Genomic DNA, 23723 nt, shown 5'->3' on the forward strand with positions numbered 1-23723 from the left:
TTCTGATTCTGTGTAACAAGGATGAATTGCTGATCCTGACTCACCTTCTCCATAGACCCGCCTTTAAAGAGAAGTTCATCTTTATGCAGCTTTTGATTTTGATTTGTTTTTCATTATGTAGTAATTTAAAGCTTTCTATAGATATATTTATCATGTCTGTGAGGCATGTTTTCGCTGAGGGTCGGTTCATTTTTGTTCTCCTGTTAAAGATGACACGCCAGGAAGCACATCATGTTGTTTTTCCCCATTATACAAAAGCACAACATTTGTTGATATTGTGACTGCACACAAATAAAAACAGATCACAGCCACGAATTAACCTTAACCTTAATAAAAAAGAAACAAAATATAATCTCTTGAAAATAAATATAAAACTGGACTATTTTAATGCTAGTATAAACTGTTTAAGGAGAAGGAGGAAAAAAAGATGGCCTCGGGCCGGTAATTCTGATGTCGGACACGGGCAGGGTTAAAGGGCCTAAATTTAAGACATGTGCAGGACTCTGTAGCAGAGAATAACAGTTGCCATACCCTAACCCTATCAGATTTGCCGTGAAAAAACTATCCAGACTTCAAATATCTATTATAATCCGTTATAATTATTTTAAATTAGAGGGTTTTGCAAATATTTAACCAAAGATAATTTTTAAAAAGAGCTTGCCAATAAGATCTACGTAACACTGATCCTCAAGCTCTCAGAGAAACCTCGTCACTCACCACGCCTCCACTCAGATTGACGCGCCGCGCACAAGCTGCAGGAGACAGATCTCCACTTAAAGGGTAGACAAATAACTGTTTGTGTTGTATTTGGTTGCTTAAACTCAAACTACGAAAAATAACTCTTACATAATACTCGCGAGGCGGCTTTATATGCACAATTTTTGTGCAGCACAAATATGATGTGACTGTGAGGGCACATAATACAGCCTTTGGAGCCCACGAGTAAAATACTTAAAGTAGTGCAAATTATATATTTTTTGTGACAATGCAACAATGACCTGATTAGTCAAGTGACAGTTCTGTCGACTGTCCCGAAATGCGAGAGACAGTCTTGTATCGCAGCATGTAGCAGGTCACTGTAGTGAATAGTGTAGTGAAGATACACTGATGAGAAGCTGGTTTAGAAATGACTGATTTAATTTTATAGTGTGAGTGGATTTATTGGAGTGGAGCAATCTAGGAAATTAATGAGTGGAAAGCCACATGTCTCATGAGTTTCTATTTCAAATCTGAATAAGATATCATGAAAAATGAGAGTCCTGTAAATATTTTTCTGAGACTATGTCTAGACCCCCCACACCCCAAATATAAGAAAATATATTTCCCAATAGTATTGAAGGCTTCTACAAACTATTTAGTCAGTAAAAATACCACTGCATAGTTTTTTTTAAAGTAGTTATAAAACACTAGACAGAAACTTAGACATCATATTAGTGATTTATTTGAGCACTAGAAAAATACAATAAGAATAATTTGAGTAAGAAAAATAAGAATAATAAGAAAAATAAAAAGAGATTTAACTTTGTTTGCCAATTACAGAACATCCCGAGATTGCTAGAAATGCAGTATTTACAATGAATTACGATGCAAATAAGTGCTGATGGCCACTTAAACGGATGGTAATAACACAGATATGCCATAAAGTAAATAATCCACTCTCTCTATTCATATAGATGCGTTCACTTTGATAGCCATGATCATACAGTAATAGCGAGCTGATTTGGGCTGATTTGCACTCAAACAGATGGTAATCATGCAGATACATTCACATTCATGATAGGTAAAAATTGATAGCCTGAATGCACTGTAAGTCGCTTTGGATAAAAGCGTCTGCAAAATGCATACATTTATTTAAATTTATTTATTTATTTATTCAACATAAAACACACTCTCACAAATATAAAAACTGTTGAAAAATAAAAGAAACAAAGAAAAAAACAATCGCTATAAGTTCCGCCTCCATCAGCTGACAGGTGCGTCAGAGCGGGTTACGGGGGAGCGCCAAAATTCAAATAAACTATCTTTCGCCTATCTTTCATTCATTCTTTTTTCCAGTGGATTGTCTCATTCTGTTTGTGACACTGTACTCTGCAAAACCATGCCGTTTCTTTTTCTACCAAGACGCAGTTTCCGACCATGAGTTATTCCATAACAGATGCAAACAGTTCTGTCGCTGAAAAACTGAAATGTAAACAAAGGAATTATGATCCATATTAAAACGTTATTGCTTCGTTGGACTAAACGTGCTTCATGAGATGTCATTCAGTGGACCCTTACCTTTCTAACTAAACCGGGATTTACAGTTGTGGATGTGTTTATGACTCGTTATTACGACAGATCTGGTATGTACAGTGTTTCTAATGTCAGGGCTCCAGACTGCGACCAAATGGTCACATTTTGTGACCAAAATTTGAGTGTGCAACTGAATTTTACATCCAGTCGCACATGTGTGACCAGTACATTTGCCTCCTCCACCCTCCGTATTTTTTTTATACATTAAACGTGGAAGGGGCACGTCAATGATCAATGAAATGAGCAATGAAATAATCAATGAGACGCGAGCGCACACGCACGCAAACACACACACTCGCACACATACTCATGAGATGCGAGCACACACTCCCGTCTCATTGAGTGATGCCTGTCTGTGAGGCGCCCAATGCGTGTGAGAAGAATATTGAAGGGCCACTGTAAGTGGCTAAAATGTGTGGAGGGGGAGGAGCTTAGAGATAATCGAGTGAGCGTAAACATCTGTGGGAAGGAAACTGAAACAAATATCATCACAACCTGATATGTGCGTGGTGTGCATCTTGGCTATGAGCAAGCAAACTATTGATTCGTTCTTCTGACCTGCGGCTAGTGTACCAGTGCCAGAATCTACAGTGTCACTGTCGGATGATGATGCAGAGTCAGAGGTTGGTGTGGCGAAAAAGCACGCACTCACCATTTTCAAGAAGACTGGCTGAAAGAATTCAGCTGGCTGAGATACTATAAGTACTCGAACTATATGAATTGCGAATACTGCAGCAGCTATCCCAGAACTGCGGGGAACACAAAGTTTGCCAAAAGTACAGGCACTTCGCAGTTTAAACACAATACACTGATTAAACACAATCTCAGCCTAAAACATTGAGTATGCCTTGACATGATTATAAATCAAATCAATGCCACTGCTGGTTGCTTTTAGAAGACAAATGACTGTCAATCAGAGCGCAGATGAGGCAGAGATGTTGAAATTTAACACGGCCTACTTCGTTGCTAAAGAGGAACTACCCTTCACCAAAAACAAAAGCAGTTCGACCTTCAAAGGAAGAATGGTTTAAAACTTAATGAAACTGAATCAACAGGTGCCACTGTCACAATGGCACAGGACCCAGCTAGAACAAGAAATGCCCCGAATCAGAGGAGCAACAATCTCTCTGGTGCACCCGGAAAACCAACACAAGCTGGCATTCACATTTGGGATCCAACAGTTCACCTTCAACAGGTGTCTGTTCGACTACGCCAACTCACCAGCTGAATTCAACATCTGTTTGAACAAAGCCTGTACAAACTCTAACTATGCTAGACTCAGTTTTGTGTGCCATCTTCCAAATAGGAAACAGGATAGTTTCAAAACTGCAAACAACAGGCCAGTCAAACTCCAACACCTGTTCCAGCAATGTGACAACATCACAAAAACACACAATGTGACTTTGTTCTGGAAGAAGGTAAAAGGACCCTCGAAGCTACCAGGTCTAGACAAGGACCTAAAAGATCAAACTGACACCCTCGCCAAAACTGGCGCACTAAACAACAGGCTGTGGTCACTCCCAACACACCCACCCAATTTCAAAGTGACTGTTACACAATTGGAGTTTGGACACCATCACCGCTCCAAACAGTTCCCGGGAGCTTTGCTCAGAGCCGCGGCTGCTGCCAGAACTCTGTTTAACATTGGTATGTCCAGTGTCAATGCAGCGAACCAGACCGTGAACTCCATGAAACCGCTGTTTATTTTCTTCCATAATGACTTTGCCCAGACTCAGCTGGTTACAGCATTAACGACAGACCTGCTGTGGGAGGATAGCTCCTCCAATGACAGCCTAACCACGGGCAGAACCCCACCGTACATGATACCCTTAAGCCTTGTGCTAACTGTGCTGGCTTACGCCATCACCACGCCAGCTGACCTGCTACAAATATACCTGTTCTACTCTCTGGATAGCGCCATCTTATTGCACGTCAATTCCAAACAAAGGGAAGTGGATGTGCTCCTGAACCAACCCATAAGCGAGTCAAGCCAAGTCTACAAACTTAAAGACACTGTCAATGTCAGGTTGTGGAAAAGCAACACCCACACCAAGACACACATTCCAGATGTGGTGGCTTACCACGACAGCGATACACAGCTGTACCTGGCCCCAAACCTGCACATGTGTACCTGGCCCCAAACCTGCACATGTGTACACCACAAGTTGACGTCGATGATAGAAAAACAAACATAGAAAGACATTTCATAACCTCATAACTTTCATAATCTGATAATTCAACCCGTTATAATTACACTGACATACTGACATGACAGTCTCATGCACGCACGTACGGTTTTCCGTCAGCGCTACCCACGATTATACTTCACTTATATCCACTTATTGTAGTAGTAGCTATTATAGGCCTCTAAGTGAATGTATTAATCATAGCCTAGTTGGCCAACTAATAATTATAAAATGATGATTCATGCAGCGGCGAGCATTTCTGTGTCTGCACCTGTTGCTGCTGGCCACACAGCAAAGAAGAGAGCGCTGGCCGAGTTTGAAAACATTGTGGAACAGGACGAGGATGACAGCGATACATGCGCCTCAATCACAACATGGAAGGTGATGGACGAGATGTGCTGCTATGGTGGAAACAGGACGAGACCCTGCTACCGCGACTGTCAAGACTGGCTCGCTGTTTAGTGTCCCGCCAGCAGCAACAGCAGCAAACGTGTCATCAGTGCAGCAGGAAGAGAGGAGGACAGGGTTAAAACCTTCCACACTGGATGCTATTCTTTTTCTCCACAATGCTCTGTAAGAGACTGTTCTAACTTTTTGTTTGACTGGACTTTATTTTCGTTTAACTGTTGGAAACTAATGGAAAAAAATGTTATGTGGTGGATTTTTGAGGTAAGACCACCTGCAAGTTTGTTTTTAATTAATTTAATTTAATTTGTTTAGATTGAAGGCTATTTCTCATTTCGTTTGCGAGCCTGCGTCAGTATTTCAATTTTTTTAAATTTACTCACTGTGATTTGATAAATAAACATTTATTAAATTAACTGTCTGTGTGATATGCTTGAAGTGTTTTATATATATATGGATTTTATTGTAGCCAAGTAAAGTATTAGCGTTGATTTGAAAGGCTTACTTGATTAAATGTGTTTTAACCTACAGCCGAGCCGGCTGATTAACGTTAATCGTCATTTAAAAAAAAAACTCCAAACATTTTTCTAAATTAACTTGATAAAGAAATGAAAAGAAACATAACACAAAAGTGAACTATTTTAATTGCTGCAAATAGGGCAGGCTTCCGCTGTGTAATAAAATAAAATAAATAAATAAAAACACGGCTCGTGTCCGACTCGGGCTGATAATTCTGATGAGCTGTCGGACACGGGTCGGGCTAGGGCCTGAGCTTTTCGGGCCAGGGCCGGGCTCGGGCCTAGATTTGAGGTCTCTAGATTAAAAATCTTTCTGAATATTTAAATGAATGTTATCTGGTCAATACGCTACATTTACATTATATTACATTTATTAATTTAGCACACACTTTTATCCAAAGCGACTTACAAATGAGGACAGTGGAAGCAATCAAAAACTACAAAAAGAGCAATAATATATAAGCGCTAACAAGTCTCAGTTAGGTTAACACATTACATGTAGCATTGGCTTTTAAATAATATAATAAATAAAAAGAAAACAGATAGAATAGAAAAAGAATAGAGCAAGCTAGTGTTAGAGTATACACACACACACACAATTGCATAATAAATTAAAAGAAAATAGAATACAAAAAGATTAGAAAGGTAGTTAGATTGTTTTAAAGAATAGAATTAGAATAGTGAGTGTTAAAGTTAGAGGGTCAAATAAAGATGGAAGAGATGGGTTTTAAGCCGATACTTGAAGATGGCAAAGTGACTTTGTGCTTCTTTGGGATGGCACAATCAAGGGACGTTCACTTGCAGATCGCAAGCTTCTAGAGGGCACATAAGTCTGAAGTAACAAATTGAGGTAAATGGGTGCAGAGCCAGTGGTAGTTTTGTAGGCAAACATCAACACCTTAAATTGTATGCGAGCAGCTATTGGTAGCCAGGGCAAACAGTGGTGTGACTTGTATTCTTTTTGGCTCATTAAAAATGAATCTTGCTGCTGTATTCTGGATTAAATGTAAAGTTTTAATAGAACTGGCCGGAAGACCTGCCAACAGGGCATTGAAATAGTCGAGCCTGGACAGAACAAGAGCTTGAACAAGGAGTTGTGCAGCATGTTCCGAAAGAAAGGGCTTGATTTTCTTGATGTTGAATAAAGCAAATCTGCAGGATCGGACAGTTTTAGCAATGTGGTCTGAGAAAGACAGCTGATCATCAATCATAACTCCAATGCTTCTAGCCTTTTTTTTTGAAGGAGTTATGGTTGATGTGCCTAACTTGATGGTGAAATTGTGATGAAACGATGGGTTTGCTGGAATCACAAGCAGTTCTGTCTTGATAAGGTTGAGTTGAAGGTGATGGTCCATCATCCAAAAAGAAATGTCTGTTAGACAAGCTGAGATGCGAATAGCTACCGTTGGATCATCAGGATGGAATGAGAGGTAGAGTTGAGTTTCATCAGCATAGCAGTGGTATGAAAAGCCATGTTTCTGAATGACAGAACCTAATGGTGCCATGTAGACAGAGCAGAGAAGTGGTCCAAGAACTGAGCCCTGACGCACCCCAGTAGTTAGATGTTGTGACTTGGACACCTCACCTCTCCATGATACCTATCTGATAGGTAAGACTCAAATCATTGGAGTGTAGGTCCTGAGATGTCCTTTGCCAGTAGGGTTGATAGGAGAATCTGGTGTTTAACCGTGTCAAAAGCAGTGGACAAATCAAGCAGGATAAGTACTGAAGATTTGGATTCCGCTCTTGACAGTCTTAGAACTTGAACAACTGAGAGCAAGGCAGTCTCAGTTGAATGTCCACTTCTGAAGCCAGATTGGTTGCTGTCAAGGAGGTTGTTGAGTGTGAGAAATGTAGAGACTTAGTTGAACACAGCTCGTTCAAGTGTTTTTGCAATGAAAGGAAGAAGGGAAACTGGTCTATAGTTCTCTAAAAGAGATGGGTTGAGGGTGGGTTTCTTAAGTAGTGAAGTTATACGAGCCCGTCTAAATGATGAGGGAAAAACACCAGTGTGGAGGGATGTGTTGATGATGTGAGTGACTGCAGGTACAACTGCAAAACAAATGGCATGAAGGAGATGAGATGAAATAGGATCAAGCAGGCAAGTAGTAGGGTTATTATAAAGCAGTGATCCTCAAATCTGGCTCGCGAGATCCACTTTCCTGCGAAGTTTAGCTCTAACCCTAATCAAACACCCATGAGTTTGCTAATCAATGTCTTCAGTATCATTAGAAAATCACAGGCAGGTGTGTTTAATTAGAGTCTGAGCTAAACTCTGCAGGAAACTGGATTTCGCGAGCCAGATTTGAGGATCACTGTTATAAAGGATGAGTTTGGAGACTTCTGCCTCAGAGAGTGAAGAGAAGGATGTAAATGAGTGTATGTTTGCTGGTGATACAAAGTATATACAAAGTATATGTAGCTTTTAGATGTAACTCTTGCAAACAGTATCAAAACACTTTTTTTTTTTTTTTGACCAATGAACTTCTAGGAGCTTTCCAAGATTTTCATGATCATGGGAACCCTGTCCATCAGCAAATTTGTAAACATGACATAACCAAAATAAAATGCCTTGTTACACATTACATGTAATTACTATAGTAATAACAATAAATTAAGCCTTACCTAAGTTGCAAAGACTAAAGTCTCAAACCCAAAGATATATTCTTTATAGAAGTTAAGACTCGTCCACGGCCTCCTATAATGCCTTGGTTAAACACATCCCCACATGTCTACATCACTGTGTGGGAAGATTTGCATATCACCGCCAAAATGTTCATGTAAAGAAGGAAGGCGTATCTCTGATTATCGCAGCTGCTGCCACTGCCATGTCATGGAAACACTGCGCGTTTTGTTGCGAAAATTTAAATACTTTTTTTGGCCTTCCAAAAGAGAACACAACTATAAATCAGTGGTTAAGCTGTAGTTAAGTTGTATTTACAACACTGTTCCAGAAAAGTTCAAACCAAATATTAAGATCTGTGCAGCTCATTTTATATTGGACTGTTTCCTGAAACACAGAGAGCAGCCTACAATGCCAGCTGTTCTGACTCATAGTCTGTAAGTATTATTTAATATTTAAAGAATTAGCCAATGACATTGCAAACATGAGTTTTGAGCACTGTAGAGTAGTGCTTGCTGTTTGTCGTTTGCTGTTTGTCGTTTCTCCAATCACAATACACATGGTTTGATATTTGATAATACCTAGAATATCAAAATCAACTGCGGGCGGCAGATCCTTTTCCTATTTGGCGCCTAAACTCTGGAATAACCTACCTAACATTGTTCGGGAGGCAGACACACTCTTGCAGTTTAAATCTAGATTAAAGACCCATCTCTTTAACCTGGCATACACATAACATACTAATATGCTTTTAATATCCAAATCCGTTAAAGGATTATTAGGCTGCATTAATTAGGTAAACTGGAACCGGAACACTTCACATAACACCGTACTTTCTACATCATTAGAAGAATGGCATCTACGCTAATATTTGTCTGTTTCTCTCTTGTTCCGAGGTCACCGTGGCCACCAGATCCAGTCTGTGTCCAGATCAGAGGGTCACTGCAGTCACCCGGATCCAGTACGTATCCAGACCAGATGGTGGATCAGCACCTAGAAAGGACCTCTACTGCCCTGAAAGACAGCGGAGACCAGGACAACTAGAGCCCCAGATACAGATCCCCTGTAAAGACCTTGTCTCAGAGGAGCACCAGGACAAGACCACAGGAAACAGATGATTCTTCTGCACAATCTGACTTTGCTGCAGCCTGGAATTGAACTACTGGTTTCGTCTGGTCAGAGGAGAACTGGCCCCCCAACTGAGCCTGGTTTCTCCCAAGGTTTTTTTCTCCATTCTGTCACCGATGGAGTTTCGGTTCCTTGCCGCTGTCGCCTCTGGCTTGCTTAGTTGGGGTCACTTCATCTACAGCGATATCGTTGACTTGATTGCAAATTAAAACAGACACTATTTCAACTGAACAGAGATGACATCAATGAATTCAATGATGAACTGCCTTTAACTATCATTTTGCATTATTGAGACACTGTTTTCCAAATGAATGTTGTTCAGTGCTTTGGCGCAATGTATTTTGTTTAAAGCACTATATAAATAAAGGTGATTGATTGATGGTTTTATGTTATACGGCAGTAAAAGACATTATAATCAGTAATTTCCCCACTGGATGCAATAAATGCCTTGGGTTTGATTTATTTTGTCTCGTCGCACAAGGACACAGCCATCACAATATTGTAAGGCGGTGTAACATTTCCGTCACACGCTTGAAGCATCTGGCCAATCACAACACATAGAATAGCTGGCCAATCAGAGCATACCTCGCTTTTCAGAACGTTGAGCTTTATAAAAATTTACGTATTTTAGAGAGGTGGGCATAGAGGAGAACATTACCAAGTACTTAACAGTACAATTACACTGTAACACGGATGCCATAAAATAAAGTGTAACCACAAGTAGTTAGGGTATATATATGTAATTGTTTGTAGTATATGTAATTAGGATACTCACTTGTCCTTGATTTCAAATCTTTCATGCAGCCATCTGCGGAAGAACACTGGCTCTGCAGGAATTTCCCTCATGCCCACGCGGTTGAAGTGGATGTGAACTCTGGGGCATTCCTGGCACAGGAACTCTATTAAACAGAGAATTCAAGATAGAATAAGGATAAGGCATTTCAGACAACCATCTGACAGAAAACAATCAAACAAAAAACCAAACACAGCAATTAAAAAATGTTTATGAAAGTGAACTAAAATTAAAAAGAGCATTCATATAAATTATTTCATATATAACATAGCGAAATTCGTTCACTTCACTTCAAAGATTTCATTTTTGACAGAAAACTGCAGTGTGTTTTACCATCACAGACATTTCTCACTACAAATCTAGTGGCAAGCTGCCTGTCTACAAGAATGTTATAAAATATGAAAATATGAAATGGCTGGCACACATTGTGTTCCAAGTTGCTCAGTGTATGTAAATAAACACTGACTACAATTATTTAATCAAATCACAGCCTTTCGTGACTTGATAAGTGCATTAAGTCACATAGCTATTTATTTTTTAGTTCAACTGAAAGATGATTTAACAAAGCAATGATGTTAAAACACACTGTTATTTTATGTTATTATGAGAAGTTTAAAATTATTTTCAGTTCATTATGAAGCTGTGGCAAGAAAAATTAATGTAGTTTATGGTTTATGTAATAAATAAGGAAAACAAAAATAAACTGTAAAAAGTAATTTTTCTCACTGGGTTTAATCTCTAGCAAATATATGATCACCACCCATTTATAGCGTACCTTTAAGCAAAGCTTTAAAAATGTTAGGTAACACTACCGTCTTCATGCTCACAGTGTCCCAGATACAATTATTTTAATGATTCATAAAAGATGAATCACTCAGGATCATGATTTTTATGTAGTATTACAGCACACAGTAAGTGTACTGTATACATGCTGTAACACCAATGAGCGGATGGTATTCAACCATCTGTTCCATGTTAATGAATCCTGACCCTTTTGACACATTCTACACTCAAAGACCAGAACGTGAGTTAAAGAAAAAACAAGGACTTTCGTTTTACAACCCTCTTACAACATAACTCACCACCCTGGGCGCCACCATGACAGCAACGTCCTGGCGGGGATGAGAGTTATAACACCTTGGAGACTATCCAGAGATGCGATATCGAACTTCAAAAGGGACGACAAACACCCCCCCTTCTCGATCGCACATTCCAGTGAAACAGACGCACACATTCATGAGACGCACACACACTCAAAAACAGGCACAAGCATTTTTGCTGGCCCATGGACCTTCTTTTACTAAAACTACCTCTAAATGTTTTTTAATGTCTCCCTTTTTGTGCTCAAATGTATGTATACGGCATAGTGGAATATATGAATGTTACTGTGTGTTTAATGCAAACTTTATATGCATTTCGTTAAGAATAACTCTGTACCTTTGGATACGGGACTGGTAAAATCATAGTTCTTAGTGTCTGGATAATCGTAAAAACACGACTTTAACGAATCTTGATAGTAAATTACAAAAAGATGCATTGTTTCAGAGGAACGATCTTGCTTAAGGAAAATGTGTAACTTTGACATCGCCATAAATTAGACCAGTGGGCGGAAATCAGCAAACAAAGAAGATTTTTCCCGCCTTAGTTTGTTTACACTTCATTGGCTCATACAAAAAATAGGTGTAAACCTCGATTTGCGTAAAAGCTCAGGGAAACCTGTATTCTGGGCATTCCGCCAGAGAGAAAAGAGGATTCCCAGCTTTGCAACCGGACTTCAAGAAGTTCTCCGTTATTCTTCTTTACTTTTCGTTTCATTCTAGTTTTTCTTTATTGTCTGCTGATATTTGACTTCGTTCAATTGCCTTCACGAGCCAAACGAACTTAAGTCTAGTCATCTTTTGGCAAAGTTTACCTTCGCGTTAACCATCGAGCTCGCGTATCATCTGCTCTGGAAAGAACCACGCTGAGGCCGCACGGACCGGACAATTTGAGCGCAGCTACGCACAAGAGCCAGATCAAAGCAAGTACTTTCTTATATCGCAACTAAAATTGCTGTTTAAGGTTGTCTAGGCTATTCCATGTTTGTGAAATCATTCAATGACTTGGGGTCTCTTGCAAAGTTAACTGTTTGAAATTGCCACGCTGAGATTGCTTTTCACTTTCACTTTCACTTTCTCTCCCTCTCTCTCTCTCTCTCTTTATCTCTCTCTCTCATTTATCTCATTATTATTCTTGTTCATTTACCTTGTTTAAATTGTATTTTCGTTTTGCTATATACTCATATTTACATATTTGCTCATTGAGATCGAAGTCCCTGAATCGTGTGATCTACGCTACGAGCTTTGTTTTATATGAATTAATTTTCAGTAATCTTAGTAGTACAGACACAGAAAATATTGTTTTTTTCTGATCAGAAGATTAATATTTCTTGGAGTTTGTAAGAAGGGTATTTTTATTGGATTTTGATAAGGAAGTCTAGCTTCCAGTTCGCTGGACGAACAGATTGTCTAGAGTAACTTAAATTAATTCTAGTAAAGGTTACCTTTAAATGATTAAATATTCCCTCTTTGGGTAATTTAATATTTGTAAGCAATAAGCACGTTATATTCATAGACTCATGAATATTCACTTCATTTGAGTTAATTATTCCCCAGAAAGTGATTGTTGCTACAATGCCCATTCAAAGTGAAGGTGCACACGACCCCTCAGATTTCTGAGTCAAGTAAATGCAGCTTTCAAATGACAAAAAAAAAAAAAAGAATAATATTTTTTATATATTTGATACAATCATACTCATGATTAGATCGTTCAGTGCACAGCATCAGCTGCTAAATTCAAATCTGCGTTCGCTGGCTGGCGCAGAGCCAGAGACAGACGCGTTCTTACAATGCTTCTTATTAAGCATGTTTGTAATTGTTTTGAATAAAAAGGAATAATAAATAAATTAACATATTTGTATTTTTACAGTCCTCAATTTGTGGTTTAAACACTTCTTTCCGGTCTCATTTAAGGAAAGTAAACATGCTTGCAAACTGAATGTATGGCAATAACAACATACCTGGCATTGTAGGAGCAGGACGTCTCTGGCCATCTTCTGTGAGTGTTCCCTCATATGCAACAGTTACATCATAGACAGCATCCAGGTGTTCCTTCATAGTCTCAATGGCAACATGTGATGCTTTCATTCTTGGTGTTAAAACATGCTTCAGCACAGCAAGTCCTGCAATAGGCAAGACAACATGACTATTGCAAGTAAATTAGTTTGAGAAACTGCAATTTAGTACATTGGGAAAACATTCAGAAATGTTAGCCATCTATAAGTGATTGAAAAATAAATTATAAAATTACAAAATTCTATATATTTTTATGATGCCTTTGGGAAACTCTATAGTCACATACAATAATATAATAATCACTTGTTGTCTCTGCTTACAGTAGGCGTAAATGGATTCACCCAAAAAATAAATAAAATGTCATTAATTTATGTCTTAAACATCTACATTTCTCATTTTCATTCATAGAGATAACAATAAAAAATTTGTTACGGTCAATGTTTGTCCCTCCTCAAACTTAGAAGTACAGTATTGTTCAAAATAATAGCAGTACAATGTGACTAACCAGAATAATCAAGGTTTTTAGTATATTTTTTATTGCTACGTGGCAAACAAGTTACCAGTAGGTTCAGTAGATTGTCAGAAAACAAACAAGACCCAGCATTCATGATATGCACGCTCTTAAGGCTGTGCAATTGGGCAATTAGTTGAAAGGGGTGTGTTCAAAAAAATAGCAGTGTCTACCTTTGACTGTACAAACTCAAAACTATTTTGTACAAACATTTTTTTTTCTGAGATTTAGCAATCCTGTGAATCACTAAACTAATATTTAGTTGTATGACCACAGTTTTTTAAAACTGCTTGACATCTGTGTGGCATGGAGTCAACCAACTTGTGGCACCTCTCAGCTGTTATTCCACTCCATGATTCTTTAACAACATTCCACAATTCATTCACATTTCTTGGTTTTGCTTCAGAAACAGCATTTTTGATATCACCCCACAAGTTCTCAATTGGATTAAGGTCTGGAGATTGGGCTGGCCACTCCATAACATTAATTTTGTTGGTTTGGAACCAAGACTTTGCCCGTTTACTAGTGTGTTTTGGGTCATTGTCTTGTTGAAACAACCATTTCAAGGGCATGTCCTCTTCAGCATAGGGCAACATGACCTCTTCAAGTATTTTAACATATGCAAACTGATCCATGATCCCTGGTATGCGATAAATAGGCCCAACACCATAGTAGGAGAAACATGCCCATATCATGATGCTTGCACCTCCATGCTTCACTGTCTTCACTGTGTACTGTGGCTTGAATTCAGAGTTTGGGGGTCGTCTCACAAACTGCCTGTGGCCCTTGGACCCAAAAAGAACAATTTTACTCTCATCAGTCCACAAAATGTTCCTCCATTTCTCTTTAGGCCAGTTGATGTGTTCTTTGGCAAATTGTAACCTCTTCTGCACATGCCTTTTTTTTAACAGAGGGACTTTGCGGGGGATTCTTGAAAATAGATTAGCTTCACACAGACGTCTTCTAACTGTCACAGTACTTACAGGTAACTCCAGACTGTCTTTGATCATCCTGGAGGTGATCATTGGCTGAGCCTTTGCCATTCTGGTTATTCTTCTATCCATTTTGATGGTTGTCTTCCGTTTTCTTCCACGTCTCTCTGGTTTTGCTCTCCATTTTAAGGCATTGGAGATCATTTTAGCTGAACAGCCTATCATTTTTTGCACCTCTTTATAGGTTTTCCCCTCTCTAATCAACTTTTTAATCAAAGTACGCTGTTCTTCTGAACAATGTCTTGAACGACCCATTTTCCTCAGCTTTCAAATGCATGTTCAACAAGTGTTGGCTTCATCCTTAAATAGGGGCCACCTGATTCACACCTGTTTCTTCACAAAATTGATGACCTCAGTGATTGAATGCCACACTGCTATTTTTTTGAACACACCCCTTTCAACTAATTCAACTAATTGCCCTATTGCACAGCCTTAAGAGCGTGCATATCATGAATGCTGGGTCTCATTTGTTTTCTGAGAATCTACTGAACCTACTGGTAACTTGTTTGCCACGTAGCAATAAAAAAATATACGAAAAACCTTGATTATTCTGGTTAGTCACATTGTACTGCTATTATTTTGAACAAAACTGTATATGTGGACATTGGTCCATATTCAAATTGTTAATGATATTATATTGTGAATTATATACAGAAAGTGAGTAAAGAATGGTACCTTTACAGCAAATATATATATATTAGTGGTGGGCCGTGATCGGACTCTTATCGGGCGATAAAAATAAAAAAAATCGCCGTTAATCTATTCTCAAAGTTGGGTTTGGGAGCTGGGTCTATACTAAGCAAGCTATGATGACTTTCACCTTGATATTTTATATAACTGACTGGCTGAGGCCAGCCTAAAAAGATGCTCAGGACAGTTGACGGGCCACTGCTGCGCATTGTCACGAAAGCTTATCTTTTACACAGGTTTTTACGCCTTACCGCTTGTCGATTTAAACATTAAAGCATCCAAAAACAAGACGCGGAAAAGCTGAGCGGAGTAGCTGGTTACTCGCATGCTGTGATCGGTGCGAGAGAGAGAGCCACGTATCACGGACAGCGACAGTAAACCGAGCTCTCTTCTGCGAAGTTCTCTTCGAAGTCCCTCCTGCACCTGAACGAAACAAATACAAATCGCAGTTTGAACAAACAAAAAGATGTGAAAGAGTCCAATTCAGTACTCGTAGTGTTCTGGTGTTCAGGGCTCATGCAGAGAAAGGTTTCTCAAAACACTTGACCATCAAATTTGCTTATTTTTGCTCTTGTACCGACAAATACATACAAAATATGTCAAAATATCCACCTTGGAAATTTTGCTCGAAAAAACTGTCAGTTATTTCTTAAGTGAAAGTAAACAGTTGAGGAAAACTTAGCGCCTAATTTAGCAACTGGCTGCTGTAATGTTAATCCAAGAAAATGGAAATTAAAACCACTCAATGCTCTTGACTGAATTACTTTGTAGTTTTAACAGTCAAACCAAAAATTATTCAGACACCAGATATAATTTTTGATATATATAGCAAAACTGTAATAATGTAAGAAATGTTGAAGGTGTCTGAATATATGTAGGTTTGATTGTATATTTCATTTTTACATTGAAGACTATCCAGTGCTATTTTACATTTAATTATTTGGTTTCTGTACCTTGACACCTACAAACTTGAAAAAAACTTAAACATTGGTGTGAAACAGGCGTAAGGTTGTTTGCACCTTGTGCAATGTGGAATTAGTTTACAACTTTTTCAGGCACTTTGTGATGCATTTTGGAAACAGGAGATGAGCTCATTTTCTAATGCACCACCTAGCTTGATAAACCCCTTCTCAAAGACTTACTGTTTGTCAATTTTATTTGGGTAACAACACATATTCTGAATGCCTTCGGCAGAATTCGAATGAACCATTTTAATCTAGATTAATCTAGATTAATTTCAAGATCATAGTGAGTAATATATATGCCCACCACTAATATATATATATACATATATATATATATATATATATATATATATATATATATATATATATATATATATATATTATATATACACAGTACAGACCAAAAGTTTGGACACACCTTTTCATTCAAAGAGTTTTCTTTATTTTCATGACTATGAAAATTGTAGATTCACACTGAAGGCATCAAAACTATGAATTATGTGGAATTATAAATGGAATTATATAACAAAAAATTGTGAAACAACTGAAAATGTCATATTCTAGGTTCTTCAAAGGAGCCACATTTTGCTTTGAATACTGCTTTGCACACTCTTGGCATTCTCTTGATGAGCTTCAAGAGGTAGTCACCTGAAATGGTCTTCCAACAGTCTTGAAGGAGTTCCCCGAGAGATGCTTAGCACTTGTTGGCCCTTTTGCCTTCTGTCTGCGGTCCAGCTCACCCATCTCGATTGGGTTCAGGTCCGGTGACTGTGGAGGCCAGGTCATCTGGCGCAGCACCCCATCACTCTCTTTCTTGGTCAAATAGCCCTTGCTGCCTTCAGTGTGACTCTACAATTTTCATAGTCATGAAAATAAAGAAAACTCTTTGAATGAGAAGGTGTCTCCAAACTTTTGGTCTGTACTATATATATATATAGTTTTTTTATTTTTTTGACTAGTGTATTGTACACTATTGGCTACAATCCAACAGAAGGAGAGACAAAATAAGTGCAAACAGAGCCAAACCAGTAGAGTTTGGTAAGCTTTTAAAAACTACAATTAAAAATGTTGTTATGAGCAAAGGCCCAATATACAGGTGCATCTAAACAAATTAGAAGGTCATGTTAAAGTATATACAGTACAGACCAAAAGTATGGACACACCTTCTCATTCAAAGAGTTTTCTTTATTTTCATGACTATGAAAATTGTAGATTCACACTGAAGGCATCAAAACTATGAATTATGTGGAATTATAAATGGAATTATATACATAACAAAAAAGTGTGAAACAATTGAAAATATGTCATATTCTAGGTTCTTCAAAGTAGCCACCTTTTGCTTTGATTACTGCTTTGCACACTCTTGGCATTCTCTTGATGAGCTTCAAGAGGTAGTTACCTGAATCGGTCTTCCAACAGCCTTGAAGGAGTTCCCCGAGAGATGCTTAGCACTTGTTGGCCCTTTTGCCTTCTGTCTGCGCTCCAGCTCACCCCTAAACCATCTCGATTGGGTTCAGGTCCGGTGACTGTGGAGGCCAGGTCATCTGGCACAGCACTCCATCACTCTACTTCTTGGTCAATTAGCCCTTGATGCCTTCAGTGTCACTCTACAATTTTCATAGTCATGAAAATAAAGAAAACTCTTTGAATGAGAAGGTGTCTCCAAACTTTTGGTTTTGGTCTGTACTGTATGTATGTATGTATGTATGTATGTATGTATGTATATATATATATATATTTTTTTTTTTTGACTAGTGTATTCTACACTCTTGGCTGCAATCCAACAGAAGGAGAGACAAAATAAGTGCAAACAGAGCCAAACCAGTAGAGTTTGTTAAGCTTTTAAAAACTACATTTAAAAATGCTGTTATGAGCAAAGGCCCGATATACAAGTGCATCTAAACAAATTAGAAAGTCATAAAAAAAGTTCATTCACTTTAGTAATTCAACTCAAATGTTTTACTCATACTCAAGGCATCTTAGGTGTATATGACTTTCTTCTTTCAGACAAATCTAACCTGAGTTAAATTAAAAATAGTCAAATAAAACAAATATCCATATTTAAAACATAACACTTTTTTTCTCACTTCCACTGACTATCATACGTGCAAGCCTAATTTTGTGCTTCTAATTCAGGCATATTGTTGTCTGCGTTTTGGGGTTCGTCACTAATCATCGGTGCATGCATGTTGTGATGAAACGGCGGAGTCAGTTAGATCCATCTGCAGCAGTTTATTAATACAGGTGAGTAAGCAGAGAACAGCTGACATAAACTCAGGCTGGCAATGAAAAGGAACTTAAGCAGACGTTCGTAGAGAACTTAGATAATCTCCTCAATAGGGATACAACGATCAGAGATAATAACAATACAGACCAGGAGTAAATCAAAACTTCACAAAATATAAAAGGGAATAGCAGTCAATATAAAGGGGAGAACACAAGGTGCAGGTGAAAATACTAGAAGGTAATCAAGATAATTAAGCAGGGTTAGACGGGGATGATTGGGGAGAGGGACACTGGGAAATGCAGTCCTAATATTCAGGAGAGAGGGATCTGATACCGCCAGAGGAGGGCGTAGCAGAACGTTCCATGACACATGTGCTATGCCATATGTCATCCACCCAAAACGGCTCTCATGGAAAATGTTTATAACATTTTAAATATGGATATTTTTCTAACAAAAACAGATGGATTCACTACAAGAGTCCTTTATTCACCCCCGGAGCCGTGTGAGGAAGGATTTTTGGGTTAACTAACTCTTCAGTCATGCTTTACTCTGGAACATGCAGTGCAACAGACTATTATTTAAAAGGAATACCTATTTATACCAATATATTTTCAGTTCATTATTTAAATGGTCGGACAGATTAGACCGTTAGAAAAAAAAAAAAAAAAGCTTAGTTTTGTATATAGGTAATCGAAACAGTTGAGGAGCACCAATTACTTTTGACTGTCATGTTTGGTTGCAAAATTTTTTCTAAATATTAGGGTGAATGATAATGTTCTTTTATTGGTAGCTGTCCTTTTTAACAAAACACACAACTTTAATAGTGTATGTACTTTATAATGTTTATTATAAATTTAATAAGTAATGTAATATTTTTTGTTTTTCCAGCCATCCGGTGAAATTGAGGATCTTGAGAAAGAAATTGAAGAGGGGATTCTGATTGTAACTGAGGAGCAGCAATGTGATGTGCTTCCCAAGGAATAACCAACATTGCTTTCGTTTGGACATCTTGTCATCACTGACATCTGCCATGTCCCCAAGGCATTTGGACTCCTAATGGCTCTGTATGCAGCGAATATCCCCTACCTCAAGAATATGAAATACACTCAAAAATACACACAAAAACTTGCGTAGAACAGCTGCTCCCACTATGTGCTCGCCACGACGGCAGGAATTGTAGGCTGGTGGAGTGAACGTACATAGCTCTCTCCACCCTCAATACCACGACTGAGGTGACCTTGAGCAAGGCACCGAACCTTAACTGCTCCCTGGGTAACGCAGCATAAGTGGTTGCCTGTTACAATATGTTATATATTATCAGAAGGATGTGACAGACCATGTATGGTTAAACTGTGAGTCCTGTGTATTTGACGTCATTAAGATGCGTGAGCACGTGAAGTAAAGTGAGAGCACTGAGTAGCATGTGGTTGTGAGATTCCTTTATTTATATAAAAATAGAGATATTGACAGAGAGAACCAAGCATAACATGGTGGCAGCAGTAAAGTACGATACAAAAGTGAAATATTAAGTTTGCTATCGAGAGAGCAACTGCGAGAGACGGGGTCCGATTATGGAGGGTGCGTTCGGATTGAAACCGCCAGCAAATTTTGACTGGAATGCTACGTGCATACCCAAAGCTTGGAAAGCGTGGGAAGAGGAGTTTTCCCTGTATATCTATTTGTCGCTTACAGACGCGGACAACAAAACGAAGGTAAAAGTTTTCCAATATTTAATCAGAGAAACAGGAAGAGAACTGTGTAAGACGCTGAGCATTGGAATGGCTGTTAACCGCGTTCAGAAATCATTGCAATCCAGCACAGAATGAAACTGTGGAAAGATAAAAAATTTTCACCAGAAATCAGAACTCAGGCGAAACGTTTGACAAGTATGTTACTGACTTGAAAGTGCTGGCTGATACATGCAATTTTGGATTGGTGAGAGATTCAGTGATTAGAGACCGAATAGTATGCGGCATAATGAACTCGCACGTGAGAGAACGCCTATCAAGAGAAATGGACCTGACACTTGATAAGAGTGTGAGGATATGTAAAGCATTAGAACTGTCAAAAGAGAATGTGATGACTATTGAAGGGTCAGAAAATGGAAGTGCACGCAGTTCAGAGAGTTAGACAGGCCCAGAGTGCCAAACAGACACAACCAGCTAAGTGCAAATTCTGTGGAAAACAGCATGAGTGGAAAAAACTGAGTAGCCCAGCTTATAGAAAGCAGTGCAGGAAATGTGGCAAGCTGAACCATTTTGCATCCACATGCAAAACAAAAGAGACCGTGCAAAAAGGAATACACAGTGTGGCAGAAAAGGAAGAAGAACCATATCAAGAAATCCTAAGCCTTAGTTCACAAAAGGAGTTGCAACGTCATACCAATTCAACTGTTAAACCCTGACACAGTAATGGAAAAGACTGAACAGATTCTGGTCATGTATAACAAGAGCACTTTGAAACCCATAGGGAAGTGCAGAATAAAAATAAGAAACCCCAGAAACAGAAAACTTTATCGTCTGGAGTTCATTGTAGTGGAGGAAAGCTCATCAGTGCCCTTGCTAGGAAACAAGGCTGTGCAAGCAATCGATCTGGTAAGAATACAGCATGAAAACATTATGGCAATTGATGATATTGTTACCACAGAGAGATGTGAAGAAAACGAAATGTGGGGCAAGGAAGACTTATAATGAGAGTATACTGATGTATTTGAGGGAGATGGATGCCTGGAAGGGAAATATAACCTCGAGGTGGATCCTGAAGTTAAACCGGTGAGGCTTCCAAAGTGCAGAGTTCCGGTGGCACTAATGAAGCATCTAAAAGTCGAATTAGAAAGCCTGGTAGATAGAGGCATCATAGCTCAGGTAGAAAAGAGCACAGATTGGATTAGCAGCATGGTGGTGGTGAAGAAACCAAGTGGAAAATTAAGAATCTGTATAGATTCAAGACCACTAAACAAAGCACTTAAGCGTCAACACTTTCCTCTGCCTACCATAGACGATGTTCTCCCGGATCTGACCAAGGCAAGAGTTTTTACAGTGTGTGATGTAAAGGAGGGATTCTGGCATGTAAGGCTGTCAGAAAAGTCAAGTTATTTTACTACTTTCGCTACTCCATTTGGCAGGTATAGATGGATCAGAATGCCCATGGGGATCAGCCCGGCTCCAGAACTTTTCCAGCACAGGTTGACTCAGGCGCTGGAGGGGCTCCCAGGAATCCGGATAATAGCGGATGACATCCTCATCTGTGGGGAAGGCGATAATGATGAGGCAGCGGAGAAAGATCATAACGAAAAACTAAGACAACTACTGGAGCGATGTAGAAACAGAAACATCAAACTAAATTTCAACAAACTCAAGCTGAAACAGAAAGAGGTGCCATACATCGGACACAGACTGACTTCAGAGGGTCTAAAGATTGATCCAGAGAAGGTGAGAGCCATAATGGAGATGCCCAGGCCGTCAGATGTGAAGGGGCTGCAGAGATTATTTGGTATGGTGAACTATCTGTCCAAATTTTGTGCACACTTGTCAGACAGCTGCGACGCATTAAAACAACTGACACACAGAGATGTGGTTTGGGAATGGACTCATATACAGGAAGAAGCGTTCAATAAATTGAAACAAACGATTGCCTCTGCACCTGTTTTGAAATATTATAATCCAGAAGAAGACCTAGTTCTCCAAAGTGATTCCTCAGAGACGGGGCTGAATGCAGCACTTCTGCAGGCAGGACAACCATTTGCTTTTTGCAGCAGAGCACTTACACCCACGGAAAAGGGGTATGCTCAAATAGAGAAAGAATGCCTGGCAATCCTGTTTGGGATGGAGAAATTCCACCAGTACACCTATGGCCGGAATGTAGAAGTCCATTCTGACCACAAACCCCTAGAAACTATCACAAGAAAGCCACTTTTAGACGCACCTAAGAGATTGCAGAGAATGCTTTTGAGGCTTCAGCGATATGATATCAGTGTTGTCTATGTTCCAGGTCGTCTAATGTACCTAGCAGACACTCTCAGCAGAGCATACTTACCGGAGAGTGCTACAGAAGGATCCTTAGAGACAGAAATTGAGACGATTAACATGCTGCAGTACCTGCCCATATCAGAAGGAAGTCTACAGAAGATACAGACAGAAACGGCTAGGGATGGGACATCTCAGATATTACAGCAAGTGATAGTCCAAGGATGTACAGAAGAGAAGACTCAGCTGAAAGAAGAGGTGAGACCATTTTTTTCAGTAAGAGAAGAGCTTATTGTGCAACATGGTGTGATTTTCAGAGGAGAGAGAGCTGTTATACCAGCACAGCTAAGAACAGAAATCATGGAGAGAATTCATGCTTCTCACTTAGGCATAGAAAGCTGCTTACGCCGAGCAAGAGACTGCATATACTGGCCCGGGATGAGTGTCGCCATAAGAACATACGTAGGAAACTGTGCAGTCTGCAGAGCAGTGGATGCACGGCAGCAGAAAGAGACCATGTGCCCACATGACATTCCTATGAGACCATGGTCAAAAGTGGGAACAGATTTGTTTTCATTTAACAACAGAGCATATCTCATAACAGTGGATTACTTTTCAAGTATAACAGTTGCCCACAGATCTGAGTGTGTGTTCACTGCTGTGTGTGTGCACTTTGAATGGGTTAAATGCAGAGCATGAATTCCGAGTATGGGTTACCATACTTGGCTGTATGTCACGTCACTTTCACTTTTCAATGTTCATGATGTGTTCATCGGCTCCACAGCAAGCTCTTTTATAAAAAAAAAATTTATAACCCCTTTACCGTCAAAGATCTGCGATGACCCCAGATTACTACTGTTTCACTTTCACAGCAAGTTGAAAGTTTAAAGATTTAAAGGTTTTTGATAAAACATTGTTGCAGTGACAGATATTTAGTAATTTATGTCAGGAGTGCAAAATAATAAATCTGTATTAGGCTAGGCCAAATTTTGAAAAGAAATTCAACACTAATTCATATTCAGTCATGTCAGCATCGGGTTATTTGTGTTTACATAGACTCACTGAACAGCGTCAATAAGGATTATTAGGATTTATAAACCAAAGATGCATATCTGCAGAGATTTATGGATATATTTACTGATGAATCGTCATATCTATTCATTTTCCACTGATTTACGTGATCTGAGGATAAATAGCCTCCAGCGATCTGTGTGTGTGCAGTGCTGTGTGCTCATCAGTGATGCGCGGGTCAATGTATAAACAACCCGCACCCGACCGATGTTTTCAACGAACCCGCCCGCAACTCTATGGACGT

General features: G+C 39.1%; 1 protein-coding gene across 1 annotated transcript in view; it reads right to left on the reverse strand.

Moving 5' to 3' along the window:
• Window positions 1-23723, reverse strand: part of LOC113096295 (1-acyl-sn-glycerol-3-phosphate acyltransferase epsilon-like) — a 72699-nt gene that overhangs the window by 2538 nt on the left and 46438 nt on the right. Inside the window, exons 6-7 of the mRNA XM_026261658.1 lie at window positions 13004-13165; window positions 9928-10051 (exon numbers count right to left, since the gene is read on the reverse strand). Coding sequence (XP_026117443.1) covers window positions 9928-10051; window positions 13004-13165 — 286 coding nt within the window. The remainder of the gene's footprint in view (window positions 1-9927; window positions 10052-13003; window positions 13166-23723) is intronic.

The sequence above is a fragment of the Carassius auratus genome, unplaced genomic scaffold (assembly GCF_003368295.1).
Source record: "Carassius auratus strain Wakin unplaced genomic scaffold, ASM336829v1 scaf_tig00215910, whole genome shotgun sequence".
In the NCBI taxonomy this organism is placed as follows: domain Eukaryota; kingdom Metazoa; phylum Chordata; class Actinopteri; order Cypriniformes; family Cyprinidae; genus Carassius; species Carassius auratus.